The sequence below is a fragment of the Phocoena phocoena genome, chromosome 2, assembly GCF_963924675.1.
Source record: "Phocoena phocoena chromosome 2, mPhoPho1.1, whole genome shotgun sequence".
Lineage (NCBI taxonomy): Eukaryota > Metazoa > Chordata > Mammalia > Artiodactyla > Phocoenidae > Phocoena > Phocoena phocoena.
In genome coordinates this window covers 116,949,755-116,966,615 of record NC_089220.1, presented here as the reverse complement: position 1 = coordinate 116,966,615, position 16,861 = coordinate 116,949,755, and the positions used below count along the sequence as shown (strand labels likewise).

Genomic DNA, 16,861 nt, shown 5'->3' with positions numbered 1-16,861 from the left:
CCTGCATGCCTCCTTTCTGGACATCTCCCCCATCCTCATGCTTCTCTCTTCAGATGAACACTCAGCCCGTATTCAAGGCTTCTCCAGCACCTGAGGCTTTCACTTGCCACGGCAGTGCCTCTGGCCCTGGCATTACCAACCTTTCCATCCAGGTGCTCCTCTGTAAAAAGTCTACCAGACACACTCATGGTGTCATTTCAATTTAGCAGGAGAGAGAATCTAACCAGCCTAGTGTGGGGATGAGAGTTGCCTAGTTGTCCCTGGATTTGTAATGCTGCCCTTTCCAAAGACTAGAAGGGGCCAGATATCCAAGGAGAGGGTGTGGATAGGGAGTCGGTGACGTGGTCTCCTTTTACAGGAAGGTATAAAGAAGTATCTACACGATAGAGACCATGCTTTGGACATGCACTGCTTTTTTTCTCTCTTAAACACTGTATTTTAAGCCTTTGCCCGTATTATCAAGTTATCATAAGCATTATTTTAATGGTCACATTAAAAGCCATTGTATAGACTAATTGTAATTTAACCACCTCCAGTTGCTGGCCTTTCTGCCACCATCAGGTCACTCACCCTTCTGACCTTGCACCTTGTCCATTTATCTACAAATACACATACTTGTCACTTAAGAGTTTTTTAAATGTTAAAAATAAGTAGTTGTCATAGTTACTAGCACTTCAAAAAGAGTGTATCTTCCTAAAAATAGAATGGCTTAGTGGTTATGAGAATTTTAAAGTAAAATAGACAAATTGATACTGCAATTAACATTTTGCTTTCTTGTATCTCTTTTTCACATTCTCTGGTATTTTAATGGGTAAAGTTTCATCTGAGAGAATTTTTATTTCACAGTAGATATATCGTCATGACCTATGAGAATAGAATCTCTGAAAGATTCAACTTTGTAGTCATCAGATAATTTAATAAGATAGTTTCAGAAGTTACCAGTAGTCAGTCGTGATTGACCTGTGTTGAAAATGAGTTAATTTACCTACAGTTTAAAATACTATACTTTTATTATCAGATGTGGAAAAATAGGGGGTGTGTTAGAAATATTAGTCCTAACTCGGCTCCTTCAGCTGAGCACCCATGATAGATTAATTCAGTAACAGCTTCCTCAGTGCCTGTTGAGTTTCAGACTTTGTACTAGGGCTGTGAATGTAGACATGGATCTTGCTTTCATGGTTCTCCGAAGTCCGTCTCCTCACCTTAGCACACATGAGTTTTCTTATCTAACATGTAAATTTGTCTCATATATCAATATAGTAGGGTACCCTTCTCCAGCCTGCTTCCCAGGGTAGTTGTGTGGATCAACTGAGAATACGTATGAAAGGAAATTGTAAATGGTAAAGAAGTGCCATAAAATTAGGAAGCCATGGAAATTTTCTTTCATGTAAAAAAATTTTTCTTAAAAAAAAAAAAAAAATTTTTTTTCTTAAGTTCCTTAGAACTTTAAATAAGCAGCACATTAACCTGAGTTGCTTATGGTTTTGCTTTTAAATATATATGAACATTTTATTCATGGACCAGAGATACGGTTGAAGATTTTGGCTTGGTTATTCTCCAAGAAAATAAGATAGTGGTTTTGTATGATTAATGTTCTAAAATGATCAACCAGAAAACCCTTTTTTTTTTTCTTTTTGCGGTACGCGGGCCTCTCACTGTTGTGGCCTCTCCCGTTGCAGAGCACGGGCTCTGGACGCGCAGGCTCATCGGCCATGGCTCACGGGCCCAGCCGCTCCGCGGCATGTGGGATCTTCCCGGACCGGGGCATGAACCCGTATGCCCTGCATCGGCAGGCAGACTCTCAACCACTGCGCCACCAGGGAGGCCCTGGAAAAACCTTTTTGAGCTGAGTGATTGGAACCACCAAAGGGAGGCTGAGTGTATGACAGGGAGAACTATATTTTTGGTTCCCTGATGACTTGCCTTTGCTTGATTCCAGCTGCAGCACATCGTGAGTGATGAGATCTGTGTACAAGTGACTGACCTGTACCTGGCGGAAAACAATAATGGGGCCACTGGAGGCCAGCTGAATACACAGACCTCAAGGAGCCTCCTGGAGTCAACATATCAGCGGAAGGCTGAGCAGCTCATGTCAGATGAGAATTGCTTTAAGGTGAGAGGTACTCAGGTAGTCAGGGACCATGCTGACGACAGTGTGAGCTGTTGGGGCTCTCTCCACCAGAAGTCAAAGCCATACCAGGGTACTTTGACCCAGTGATTCCACTCCTAGACCTCCTTGGAGAGCCTGTGAACTCACTGGAAGAAATGCAAAAAAACATGGAAAAGTAAAGTCTCTTGTGGGTAGTCTGTTTCTTGCCTTTTAAAAAAATTAGCTCTTACATATGATTTTTATAATTTTGTATTCTTCTTCGCTGAACATTTGAGTATTAAATGCTTCGTAAATATTACTGTTTAGAAGTGTAATCCATGGTCGTTGTAGAAAAGATAGGAAATGCAGAGAAAAGAAAAACTAGTCACCTACAGTTCTTCCCAGAAATAATCATTGATGACATTTCTAAACTTTTCTATGCTAATATATATTTTGAAAAAGATTATACTGGGCAAAATGTTCTGGAACTTATTTCGCTCAATTAGCAACACCTCTGGGTCTTCAGCATCTTTTTATGACTATTTGATATTTAATTTTATAGAAAATTATGCCTGTCTAGTTGGACATTTAGGTTGTTTCCAGTTTTCCACCATTGTAATAGCTAATTAGAAAAGCAAATAGCTGGAAACAGTCTAGGTGTCCAACCCTTTACGGGAATGGTTAATGGCAGCCTATTGTGTGAATGCTGGATGGCATATTTTGCAGCTCTTAAAAGTTAATTATAAATTATAAAAATACTGAAACAGATAAAGGACACAAAATTATGTGTGTTATGATTGCATCTATGTAATAAACGTGTATAGTTGAACAAAGCCTGTATGTATTAATGTAAGGACAGGTTTAGGTGGCCCAGAATAAGGTTTGTAGTTGGCCTAGCAGAGAGAGCTAAGCTAAATAAAAGTTTGACCTTGGTGGGCATGTTCTATGTACTTTAATGATCTGACCCTCAAATTGTTCACTTCTATTTTCAGCTATTTCTTTAGTTTCTGATCTATCACCTGTACTGTTGGCTTAATTTAGAATCAAAGACCTGGAAATGAGTTTTCTAGTTCAGTCACAGATCTGATGTTCTACTATCCGAGGACTTTCCCACTACAGAAGAGATTTCCTAAGCCTTTCAGAGTTTTAAATCTATAAATGTTTATTATGAGTTTAGTGGGTGTTTACTTTCATGGTGGACAGAATTATCATCCCCATCTACAGTGAGTTAACAGTGTATTAAATTGTGTGGTGAGGGCCTATGAAGGAATGGGTAGACTCACCCTGTAGATAAGAATAGTTGTCAGAATAGCAGAGGGAATAGCAGGAACAGAAGGCTTTGGTAACCAGGAAAATCGTGTCATCACAGTGACCTTTTTCTTTCAGATGTTTACATAGAGAATAAAAGTCCACAGTATTAGCATTAAGCTAAGAATAAGCAGCCCTTCAAATCCTCTGCCCAGCCCCACCTCCCGCCTCCTCTCCCTTCATTTTTTTTCTATGCATATTCTACGGTGCTTTTTAAAAATCAGGCAAGTTTAGCTCTCTGTGTATCCATTCAGACCCTTTTCTGTGCATTTGCATATATTGACACATAGATGTTTATATAGAAATTAATGATTAGATTTAGATTGGATTAGATAGCGTATTTTACATCTGGCTTTTTTTTTTTTTTACTTAATGTCTTAGAATTTGCTCTATTTTGGTTTACATAGATCCAGCTCATTTTTTCAACTGCTGTGTCATACATAATAGTATGAATGTACCATAGTTTTTTGTGGGGTTTTTTATTTGTTTGTTTTGGGGGTTTTTTTGTTTGGCTATGCCACATGGCCTGTGGGATATTAGTTCCCCCACCAGGGGTGGAACCTGGGCCCCCAGCAGTGAAAGCGCCAGGTCCTTAACCACTGGACTGCCGGGGAATTCCCTGTACCATAGTTTTTAAAAAAATCATTGCCTCGTGGGTAAACGTTTTAAACTATTTCCATTTTTTACTATCTCAAACAGTGCTTCATTGAACCGCATTTTGTTGTATTTGTATCCTTGCGTGCACGTGGTAGTGTTTGTTTAGGGTAGAGGCAGAGAAATGAAATTACTAGGTTAAATGGTATGCATATTTTAAAATTTAAACTTTAATGGATATTCCCATTTCACTCTCCAAAATGACTGGCTATACCAGTGTGCACTTTGATAAGAGCATTTATTTCCCCATTCTTAGTCAACACTTAGTATTATCACACTTACTTTTGCCAGTTAGATGATTAGTAAAATATTTTAATTCACATTTCCCTGTTTGCTACTGTTTCCTGTTTTTCTCTTCTGTGTATTGCCTACTCGTATCCTTCACCTTTTGCGGGGGAGAGGGGTTGTAGTTTTTTTTTTTGTTTTTTTTTTTTGCAGTACGCGGGCCTCTCACTGTTGTGGCCTCTCCCGTTGCGGAGCACAGGCTCCGGACACGCAGGCTCAGCGGCCATGGCTCACGGGCCCAGCCGCTCCACAGCATGTGGGATCTTCTTGGACTAGGGCACGAACCCATGTCCCCTGCATCGGCAGGCGGACTCTCAACCACTGCGCCACGAGGGAAGCCCTGTAGTTCTTTTTATGTACTTTTTCAGATATGATTTTCTTTGTCATGATTTCTCTGAAATTGATTGGTCTTCCTCTATGTCCTGTCCTTCAGTGCTCAGCTGAGTGTCACTTCGGTGAAGTGAAATCTTTCTCATCTCACTGAGGGGGGATAACATATTGCGCATGTTTCTAGAGTAGTACCTTCGTAGTTATTTTGTTGTAATGTAAATATAGCTATTTGTATCCCTTTTCCTTCACTAAATTGAGCTCCTCCAAGCAAGGAACCATGTTCTCTTCTGCGTGTGCCTCTGCCTAATAAATGGCAAACATTCAGTGACTATGTGTTAGTTGAATGAAGCCTAGGAGATTGGCAGAGGAGGCATGGAGAGGAGGTGGGGGCGTCCAAATGGTAGAGGATCTTCACAGCCATAACTAAGGAAAAGGTATGAATTTTGTTGTGGTTGGCGAGCAGTGAAGCATTTTTAAGGACTAAATATTCCACTGGATTTGAGCTTTCAGGAAGATTAGTAACACTGAGTAAGGAGGAGGGGAGGAATCAGAGTCATGTTTACAACTGGAGGCAGTTACCAAATTTGGGTGATGGATGTGGGCAATCTAATAATAAAGTTAGTCAAGACTTGGAGAGTGGTTGCAGAGGTCAGAGAGTTGGGGTGAACACATGGTAAAGGACCTAACAAGACAGGTGTCAGACAGGCGAGGAGCCTGTTGGGATGAAATTGAGTTCAGTTTTAGGCATGTAGAAGAGACTTGTCTTCTCAATATTACTTTGAAGAGTGGTTTCTTTACAGCAGTGGGACAAATCTTGACACTCTAGGTTATTCATCCTAAATCCAGGGGGGTTTAGCAAACTCCTAGGAGCAGTTTTTTTCAAATCTATTTTGGAAGTAACTATGTTTGTATGTGTGTATGTTATGTTCTTGTTACTTTTTAAATTTTATTAGCAAATAGGAATTCTTCTTCTCCAGAAGAACTGTGAACCAGAACTGGTTTCTGGTCCTGTTTGCTTACTGACTAGCTGTGTGGCCTTGAGAAATCAGAACTTTCTGAATTTTAGGTTTTTCCCTATGTAAAATGAAGAACGTTGAAATAAATGATTCTCAAGCTTTCTTCTAATCGCTAATCTTCACCATGTGATTCCTATAGTGATCTGGTCTGCAGCCAGCCCTTAGGATAAGGGCATTGAGAATCCTGGGATTCCAAAAGGGGAGATCTGTGTGCCATCACCATTTGATACTTCTTTTGTGCAAAATGTGACGTGGTTTTGCCTCTATCAGTGTACTGCTTTTAAATATGAATTTTTTAAAAAGATCACACAAATAGTATTAGCAGAACTCAGCTTCAAATATGATTGGTACCATTGCAGCAGATCACTTCTTATGTTGATGTTTTGTGTTACTTACCTCATGGTATGTGTGATTTCTTGGGTAGTCTTTATTGTGGTGGAAATGTGATTGCTGTTTTCTGTTTGATGTTTTCCATTTCACTTTGGTATGAGAAGTTTCCTTTTCTTTTTAAACACTGTAGGCTTGTTTACATCTTTGTATCAAGTCCCATAAATGGGATTATCGAGTGAAATGGCATTGACATTTTATGGTTCTGACTTTTGAGCACTCTTTCTGATATTGATTACTGTTTTAGCTAATTCGAGAAGTAAGAAACATGAAATGGTGCTTCTTGCTCTAACATTTCATTTTGCTGGTAGCAAGATTGGACCTTTGCCTTTTTATCACCTGCTAAGCTTTTGAGTTATCTTCCTCGTCTCTTCATTTGGAGCAAAAAAATTTTTTTATAACTTTATTGCCTCCCCACCTCTCAACCCTTGAGAATCTATTTACAGCTTTGGAGATGGTCTTTTGTTTACATTCAGGTTTCTTATTTGCAGCTTATGTTCATTCAGAGCCAAGGCCAGGTTCAGCTGACCATCGAGCTTTTGGACACGGAAGAGGAGAACTCGGATGACCCTGTAGAAGCAGAGGTATGGATGAGTATACTGCAGAAACTGGAGAGAGTATGTCATGTTCTGAGAGTCTGCCCAGTGAGTGTCTTCTAGAAGCCTAGCCAGCGTTAGCCTGTTTAAGGGTCAGGACCTGACGCTTAAGTACAGGTCATTTCAGCCATATCTTCAGCTGAAGAAAAGGACTGCCTGGTGGTAAGATATTTAGGATTGATGGCAGTCTCATCTAGCTTTCAGGAAAGCCCTCTCCTCTGAGGAAGTCTCATGGTTGGCAGCTTTCTTGTTTTTCTCCTAAAGCACAAGAAAGAACAAATGAGGTGCCATCTGCCCAGTATCATCTTGACCCTTTGTGTCATGTTTACTTTTTATTGGGATAGATGGAGCCAGGAGTTCTCAACCCCACGGGGTAGACAGAGTGAGTTGGTTATCATAGTTGGGTCTAGCAGGTAATATTAATGAGAAATGCAAGCCACATGTATGTATGGTGCTGAGGGCATATGGAGGGGAGGAGACTGTTGTTTTATGGGAATATTGGCTCGTGGTTGCCAAATCTTAAATTTTTTTTAAAAGAGATGCCAGAAATTTAGATTTTGATGTGAAAGATACTGATTTTCAAACATTTGCCACTATACATTTTGTTCTTTAACAAAACCCTCTGTAGGGAAATAAAACTTGTCAGTGAGCCAGCTTCTAACCAGTTATGACTTCTGGTAACTGTTAAGTATCTCAGAGAAACTTTAGGTTTTGCATTCTCACAGATATTTTTAAGCTGTGTTTTAATACCAAGTAACAAGCATGTCATTATGGAAAGAGATTTTTTTGATCTTGTATTTAAATATTTCAGACATTTTAGTCATAGAATTTGCTAGACAACCTGATGAGGTTGGAGTTCAGTTTTTGTGCTCTCTCCCCCACCCCCATTTTGTGTTTACAATCCTAGCGCTGGTCAGACTATGTGGAGCGATACATGAATTCTGATACTACCTCTCCTGAGCTTCGTGAGCACCTGGCACGGAAACCAGTGTTTCTCCCACGGTGAGTGAACCAGCTCATGTATCGGCAGCATAACACTAAGGCACGGTCCAGGAACGAGGAGTTAGATGACTCTCAGTTTCTTGGTTTTCACTTATTCTGTTGTTCTGTCTACTGAGGATGCTAATTCAAGGTTTGTATGGTTTTACACCATGAGCTTACCTGGAGCACGTGCCAGAGCATCAGGGAGACAAGAGTTTTAGGAGTCAGTAGTAACTTCCCTTCAGGAATGTGTGTCAGAGTCTCCAGGGTTTGATGATTCACTTGGAAGACTCAAGGACTCAGCATGTAGGCATACCCACAGTGATGGTTTACTGTAGCGAGAGGATACAAAGCTACATCAGCAAAGGGAGAAGGTGCCTGTGACAAAATCAGAGGATGCCAGGCGCAAGCTTCTAAGGGGCTGTGACTTCCACTGGAGGCACAAGTACACTCCTCATTCCTCCAGCAGCAAATTATGACAATATGTTTGAGATGCTGCCTACCAGAGAAGCTCATTGGAGACTTGGTACTGGGGGTTTTATTGGGTGCTACTCCTGCAGGCACCCTCTGCCTAGCTTGTACCAAAATTCCAGACTTCCAGAAGGAAAGCAGGTTTTCAGCATAAACCATTTATTTTGTACAGTTTAGGTACAGTGAGGCACTCTTATCATTCAGGGAATGGGGGAAACTCTCCCAAAATCCAAGATGCCAGAACCCAGCCAAGGGACAACCTTGTAAGCACAGTTTTCAAAGGATAGCAGTCTTAGGCCTGCTATGTTAACTCTCTTCACGGAATTTAAAAAATTTCCTGGGCTTCCCTGGTGGCGCAGTGGTTGAGAGTCTGCCTGCCGATGCAGGGGACGCGGGTTCGTGCCCCGGACCAGGAAGATCCCACATGCCGTGGAGCAACTGGGCCTGTGAGCCGTGGCCGCTGAGCCTGCGCATCTGGAGCCTGTGCTCCGCAACAGAGAGGCCACAACAGTGAGAGGCCCGCGTACCGAAAAAAAAAAAAAAAAAAATTTCCTCCCCATATATGGGCAAGTTGTATGCTGGACCTCTGTCTGAGGATGAAGACAGAGTTTCAGAAGTAGAAAATAGGTTTTGCTGTAGTAGATTGGCTTTCTTCCTTCCCCAAATTTTGCGAATTGAAATCTCATGTCTTACATTCCCAGAAAGGTATTATCCCAGTATTATTAGACTTAGTCCTAATTGGAATATGGAAAGGGGTGAGAACAGAAGGGCCCTGCCAGCTTCTTCCATTCACTGAGTCATTTAACAGACTTCAAGCAGCTGCTCTGTGCCAGGCCCCTTTCTTAACAAAACAGATTTAGTCTCCATGCTTTATTTATTTATTTATTTATTTTATTTATTTATTTTTGGCTGCGTTGGGTCTTTGTTGCTGCGCACGGGCTTTCTCTAGTTGTGGCAAGCGGGGGCTGCTCTTCGTTGTGTGTGGGCTTCTCATGGCAGTGGCTTCTCTTGTGGAGCACGGACTCTAGGCACGTGGGCTTCAGTAGTTGTGGCATGCAGGCTCAGTGGTTGTGGCTCACGGGCTCTAGAGCACAGACTCAGTAGTTGTGGCGCACGGGCTTAGCCGCTCCGCAGCGCATGGGATCTTCCCGGACCAGGGCTCAAACCTGTGTCCCCTGCATTGGCAGGTGGATTCTTAACCACTGCGCCACGAGGGAAGTCCCTCCATGCTTATGAAACATAACATTGTATATTTCTCAACAGATTGGCAAAATTCTTAAAAAGATTTGTAATCTTTGTTATGGAGCGTGTGGGGAAGAGGGGAGGCACTTTGATTTACTGTGGGGGGAAATGTTGATACAGTCATTCCAGGATCAGAGCAGTTAAAATATATAGGACCTTTACCCTGGAACTTTAATTTTTAATAATTTGCCTTACAGCTATTACAGCTGAGGTTCTTTCTCAGTCTTTTTGTCCTTAAGATCCCTTACAGTCTTAGAGATTGAATACACCAAAAAAACTTTTGTTTATATGGATTATATCTAGTAATATTTACCACATTAGAAATTAAAACTGAAAAATGTTTACTATGTTTATGAATTCATTAAAAACAATGCTAAATGCATTCTGTGTTATCATAAGTAATATTTTAATGAAAAGCTACTTCAAAACAACAGATTAGTGAAGAGTGGCATTGCTTTACATTTTTGTAAATCTGTTTCATGTCTGGCTTAATAGAAGAACAGCTGGATTCTCATATCTGCTTCTACATTCATTCTGTTGCACTATTTTGTTTCGTCAAAATACGTGAAGAAAATCTGGCCTTACTGAAAAATGTAGCTGAAAAAAGTAGTATTTCCATATCCTTTCAGATAATTATGGATATTCTTTGATATGACAGCAGAACTGTCCAAGTAGTAGTTTCTTAAAGGTTAGTTGCAGTATCAGTGAACTTTTCATTGGTTATGTCAGAATCCATTGGTTTATCTTATACTTTGAATTTTTTTATGCATGGTTTTATAACTTCAGGCAGTTGGTTATTTGGAACATTTTAGTGCACTAAGTTATGCAGACCTACCAAATGTTGACATGTCTTCATTTTACAGTATTCCCACCCCCCACCCAGCCCCCCCAAAACACCACATTTATTAATATTGCCGTCGACCTCATCAGTCACTTTTTTTTTTTTTTTTGCGGTACGCGGGCCTCTCACTGTTGTGGCCTCTCCCGTTGCGGAGCACAGGCTCCGGACGCGCAGGCTCAGCGGCCATGGCTTATGGGCCCAGCCGCTCCGCGGCATGTGGGATCTTCCTGGACCGGGGCACGAACCCACGTCCCCTGAATCGGCAGGCAGACTCTCAACCACTGTGCCACCAGGGAAGCCCTGAAGCAATGTTTTTAATAGCAAAGTGTAGGAAACAGTAGAACTGTCTAGCTGACAACCTTTCTCTGCTTGTGTTGGAGGGAATTAAGCCTGCCAAGGCATCCACTGATGTGAATTATCTTCTTTCCTAGATGTGTAGAATAGCACTAGTTATGTACCATCTGTGGGAGAATTGAAAAAAATAGACATTTAAGTAATTTTCTGTGCTCTGTGGTTCAGATGAAGGACCTGATTAATTCCTGTTAAGGAATTGTTCAATTAAGACACATTCCTCTGTAGCAGTTAAAGAGAATGACACAAATCTATCTGTAGTGAAATGAAAAAATCTTCATGACATTAAGTGAAAAATTGAGAGAGACCTAGAAGATTTTAAATGAAAACTGCTAACAGTGGCTACCTGTGGCAAGGCAAGTGGGATTTCGAGAATTGGGGTAGGGGGTAGTTGGCAATTTCTTTTTATTCTTTGTATCTCTGCAGTTGAAAAAAAATTTTTTTAAACAATAAAACCACTGGACATTTAAAAAATGTATGTAATTAAAATTGTGATACGTGCTGTGAAGGCAAATAAAAAACTTTTGGGGCAGCCATGGGAACCTGCACCTGGAGGAGCTCTCATCCTGCAGGGCTTTGCTGCTTTGTAGGAATCTGCGGCGGATCCGGAAGTGTCAGCGTGGTCGAGAACAGCAGGAAAAGGAAGGGAAGGAAGGGAACAGCAAGAAGACCATGGAGAATGCGGATAGCCTGGATAAGCTGGAGTGTAGATTCAAGCTGAATTCCTATAAGATGGTATATGTGATCAAGTCAGAGGACTACATGTATCGGAGGACCGCCTTGCTCCGGGCTCATCAGGTGAGAACCAGTAACTGGAATTTCTCCACACTTCTCCCTCCTCCGCCAGGACCAGGCCTGCCCCAGAGGCTTCTGGTTGTTTCTCTCCCTTTGTGAAAATCTCTTGGATTTGAGAATTGTTGAGTAAGGATGCCGTAACAAAGTCCCACAGACTGCGTGGCTTAAACAACAGAAATTTATTGTCCTACAGTTCTAGAGGTTGGAAGTCCAAGGTCGAAGTGTTGGCAGAGTTGCTTTGAACCTTCTGAGGGCTGTGAGGGAAAAACTATTCCTTGCCTTTCCTAGCCTCTGGTGGTTTGCTGGCAATCATTGGCATTGCTTGGCTTGCATATTTCTGCCTTCATTTTAACATGGCATTCTCCCTAAATGCATGTCTGTGTCCAAATTTCCCCCTTTTAAAGAATGCCAGCCATGTGGGATTATGGGTCCACCCTACAACAGACAGTATGAGCTCACCTTAACTAATTACATCTGCAACAACGTTATTTCCAAGTAACATCACATTCTGGCGGGGGGGAAGCTAGGATTTCAACATATGAATTTGTGGGGACACGATTCAGTTGATAACAGCTGGTCACACCTTCCAGTGAAGCTACTCCTAGCATTTACATTTCAGGTAGTATTGCTTGTATGAATCCTGTCTGTTTTCTCATGCTACCTGAATTGTGAAAGTCCTAGTGCAGTTATGTACCAAGGTATTGTGCCAGGCCCTGGGACTACAACCGTGAGGTAGAGCATATAAGGTAGTGTGATGATGTGCACTACCAAGGAGAGAAACTAGGTGAAGTGATCAAGGGTAACTGGCAGGCAGGGCCCTGCTTTTGTTGGGGAAGACCTCTCTAAAGAGGTGACGCTTGAGGCCTGAACAATGACAAGGATCCAACCTGGTGCAGAGTTGGGGGTTGGTACTTTTTAGGCAAAGGAAGCAAGCAAGCACAAGGCTGGGAAGGAGGAAAGGACTTGGCATTTTCAAGAAACTAAAAACATCAATGTGGCTTGCGCCATAGGGAAAGTGGGGTGCATGAAGTTGGAAGGGTGGACAGAGGCTACATTACTTATTCTCATAGGCTGCGGTTTGGATTTTGTTTGAGGTACATTGAGACATCGTTGACAAAGACATAGACTGATGAGAGCGAGTGAGGGCACCAAGTTGGAAGGGCAGAGACCACTCGAAAGACTGCTTTCATTCATATGAGATGTGATGTCTACCCAGACTACCAGGGTTGTAGAGGAATTATAATTAGATTGGAGGGACTTCCCTGGTGGTCCAGGGGTTAAGATTCCACGCTTCCAATGCAATAGGCGTGGGTTCAATCCCTGGTCAGGGAACTAGGATCCCATATGCTGCGTAGCACAGCCAAAAAAAAAAAAAAGATTGGACATATAACTGTCAGGATGTGGTAATGTTTGGATGTAGGGAGGTTAAGAGAAAGGGGAACATTAAGGATGATGCCTGGTGGTTTTTGTTTTTTGGTTTTGTTTCTTTGCTCATTTTGCTTGAGTAAATGGGAAGTTTAGGGGTACATCTGTTAATAGGAAGGGGTTACCAGGTTTGGGAGGCAGATGAAAAGACTACAGAACATTCAAGTGGGAACCATAGGTTGGGCGATTTTTTTTTTTTTTTTTTTTTTTGCGGTACGCAGGCCTCTCACTGCTGTGGCCTCTCCCGTTGCGGAGCACAGGCTCCAGACGCACAGGCTCAGCGGCCATGGCTCACGGGCCCAGCCGCTCCGCAGCATGTGGGATCTTCCCGGACCGGGGCACGAACCCGTGTCCCCTGCATCGGCAGGCGGACTCTCAACCACTGTGCCACCAGGGAAGCCCTTGGGCGATTTTTAATGTACTTCTCTCATGGTGCTGTGTGTTGTATGCCTGCATGTTTCTGATTCAAATGATTTGGGGAGCTGGGCAACACCTAATTTATCTTTGGATCCCCTTCTCTGCCTTGCTTGTGGGCACTAATAAATATTTACCAGATGTATAGGTAGGAACAAAAACCTCCACTGAAGATCTGCTATGCCCAGCACTGTGCTGGGCAGGGTGGGGTAATAGCGGGAAGGGAGAGTGGGTTTTAAGCCCTTTACCTTGTTTTACTTAGAAGTGGATTGCCATGCTGACAGAAATGACTAACGGCTTCAACTCAGTGTCTCACTCCGGGTATGTTAGAATCAGCTGGGTTGCTGGTTTAAAACTGCAGATTGATCAAGTCGTTCTCTCCCCACCCCCTGCCCCGCCCCCCTACGTGATAATGATGCAGGAGGCTAAAATCGAGAAGCACTGAGCTCGTTCTGCCCAGACCTTGTGTTGGTATTTCTTTGGGAGCTTTATGAATTCCAACTCCTTATGTGTTCTAGGTTCTTAATCTCTTTCAATTCTTTTCTTTAAACAGATTCCTAATTTTTTTTTTTTTTTTTAAACTTATCAGTGGTATCAGCACTGACAAGCCCACATCTTTCTTCTGGCACTTTAGGAGAAAATTGGGCTTTGTATTTGAAGGTTTTTAGTCCTAGTTCATGGGTTGTTTTTTTCTTCATTCTATTTTGCAGTCCCATGAGCGGGTAAGCAAGCGGCTACATCAGAGGTTCCAGGCCTGGGTAGACAAATGGACCAAGGAGCATGTGCCCCGTGAAATGGCAGCGGAGACCAGCAAGTGGCTCATGGGTGAGGGGCTGGAGGGCCTGGTGCCCTGCACCACCACCTGTGACACAGAGACCCTGCACTTTGTGAGCATTAACAAGTACCGTGTCAAATATGGCACAGTGTTCAAAGCCCCATAACTGCAGAGCCAGAGCAGATAACTTGAGGGGTGTGTGTGTGTGTTGGGGGGGGCACGTGTACTCGCACACACTGAAGAAACAAGGAAGATGCCTTTCAAGCCTCACTGGGCCTCTCTGGGACATGGCCACCTGATCTGTGTGTGGCTGGTGCAACCTGGCACCAAGTGGGCTACATATAAGGAACGTGGATACCTTACAAAGCCGGAGCTGGAACTTTTCCCAGGGGTTTTGGGCATTACCCTGCCCTGGAGGGGAAGAAATCCATGCAAGCACAGGGATATGCAGCTTGCTTGCACACACCAGCAGAGCTAAGACTGCAGCCTCCTGGGGCCTGACCTTCAGTGAGAGAACCGGATGCTGTTCACACCTTGATTGGATTGACCGACAGACTGGGGAAGGACTCAATGCTTAGATGGATTGTAACTCTGATGGTCACTGCTCCTTTCCTCTTCCCCCCCAAAAGGAAAAAAAACTGTATTGGATTTTTTTTTTCCTGGTCACTTGAGCACATCTAGATCACCCATTAAGATTTTCTCTGGGACCTGCAGTTTGGCTTTGGGATTGATCATCTTGTGGATTTGATTCCTGACGAATCCCTTGCTGCCCACCCGTTATTCTCTCCTCTGGTTCTCAACCTCAACAAGTTCAAATCAGTCGTCCTTTTTAGCTCCCGTGGAACTGTTTTGTACCTGCTTCTTTACTAGTCTACCCTAGTGCCATCCACCAGCTTTACTCACACACACACACACACACACACACAACACACACAGTTTTAACTTGGTTTTTCTTTTTTTTTTGTAAATAATGTACATACTGTCAATTTTTTATTAAAAGAAATATGCTTTGATGTGCTAGCATAACTGCTCTAGCTTCTTGTGTACCATAGTTCTATGTGGCTTCAGATTTAGTACCTATGAACAGATGTACAAGACATTTATTACACTTTTTACCAAAGGGAGTTACCGTTGTAGTACTTTTATGTAAAACTTGTCTTCCCCTTGCCCCAACTTTTTTTTTTTTTTTTTTTTTTTGTAAATAAATAAAGCTTGGTTCTTACTTAAGGAATAAACTCTCAACCCAAGTCCCTTGTCCTCACCAGAGAACTACTGTGAAGCAGGGATTTTGGCTTCAGTTCCTTATCTACGGTACAAACAGGATTTTGCTTTAAATAGTTAGCAGTCAGTTGTATGTGTTCCAAATCAAAATATCTTAAATTTTTAAAATAGAATTATTCATTCTTTTAGTACGTGTTTTCCCCCCTTATTTCAGCTGTTTGGAAATATTTTATATTTGGGTAAGTTGTGCAGCTATGTAGTTTGTACTTTTCTGTATTTTTTCTTATCCTTATTGGAAATGGGAGTGAACAGCTTAAATACCAAACCAGTGTTTGAAAGAAGTGTGTACAGAGTGTGTGGTATAAATGGGGCTGGGAGGGAGATTCGATGCATTTCGTTAGCAACTGCAAATGGAATATATACATATATTTTTTTAAATTACATAAATTTAAACTGGCAGATATTTAAACATGACTGATTAGGATTTTTATATGTGGTCAGCCTGGACTTTCTGAACAAAGACCAACTGAGCCCCTCCCAGTACTCTGGTGAATTTTTCTCCAGCAACCATTATCGTAGCTGTAAAGTAACCAGCAGTGATTTGTGTGGTTTTGTTTGCTTTTTAATTAAAAATTCCCAACATCACCACCACAAAACCACAAATTTTTTGGCTCTGGACTTTCATAACACATGGTAGACTTTTCCGATTTTAGAGTTTTTTGTTGGGTGTGGTGGGGAGCAGTGGAGGGATGGGACAACTACAGGAGACTCAGAGCCCAAAAGTGTAGGGTGGCAAAAGAGCCTTGTGGGAGGAGATTCTCTGGTGAAGTTGGGGCAATGCCTGACTTGGGAGATGGAGTGATACTGGCTGGGGGGGGAAGATCTTCAGGTTTTCCCAGCAATAACTCACCTCTGCTTGCTTAAGACCATGTTGAATTGGAATTACGGCCGGGGTGGGGGCGGGGGGGGGGAACTGATGGGACCTGACCAGGGGCAGCCCCAGCTGTTGCTGTCTCTGCATAGGGTTATGCCCAGAGCAGCTGCTTGCAGGTCAGGATAGGGTTTCAGGGCCAATAGAGGAGAAAACCCCATCCTACCAGTGCAACCAAAAGAAGGGGGAGTGGGGGAGCTTCACCGACAGCCAGGGTTTCACAAACAGCATTTATATCCCTCCTGCCATCTGAGCTCCAAGCTCAACTCAGCCTGTCTTATAGCAGGAAGTTATATTTTAAATCTCGTTCGGTATTCTGTACTTAATCACCTTTCCCTATGATTTGCATTTGAAATGTTGTAAACTTGGTCAGTATTTCCATTAAAATATCAGGGCTCATGTTGTGTATATACTTTTCTTCCTAATGATTTTATAGACAAGGACTTCATAGCATTCCCAGGAGGGGGGAATGCTGCCAACAGATTACCAGAGAAACGTGAGGATGAAATTGGAGGTGTTTCTGGCATTATGGCTTCTCTGAACTCTTCAGTCCCGTGTAGGGAAATACATTATTCTTTTAGGATCATGAGTTCTATGTCTGTGATCTGCAATCTCAAATCAAAATCTTCGGAGTTTCTGGCGATGGGCAGCACTTAGCCATATACATAAAATAAAACATGTAGTAGAAGGAAGCTGAGGTTACTGGGGTGCAAAGCTCTATTTAACGCATGTCTGCCGATTGGCTTTAA

The 16,861-nt window shown here is 42.4% G+C and overlaps 1 protein-coding gene across 1 annotated transcript in view; it reads left to right on the top strand.

Annotated features, from left to right (window-relative positions):
- SIN3A (SIN3 transcription regulator family member A) overlaps positions 1-14,983 on the top strand; it is a 44,171-nt gene extending 29,188 nt beyond the window's left edge. The window contains exons 16-20 of the mRNA XM_065871004.1: positions 1,940-2,113; positions 6,561-6,653; positions 7,573-7,667; positions 11,142-11,349; positions 13,896-14,983. Coding sequence (XP_065727076.1) covers positions 1,940-2,113; positions 6,561-6,653; positions 7,573-7,667; positions 11,142-11,349; positions 13,896-14,126 — 801 coding nt within the window. The 3' untranslated portion in view covers positions 14,127-14,983. The remainder of the gene's footprint in view (positions 1-1,939; positions 2,114-6,560; positions 6,654-7,572; positions 7,668-11,141; positions 11,350-13,895) is intronic.
- The last annotated feature ends 1,878 nt before the right edge of the window (positions 14,984-16,861 follow it).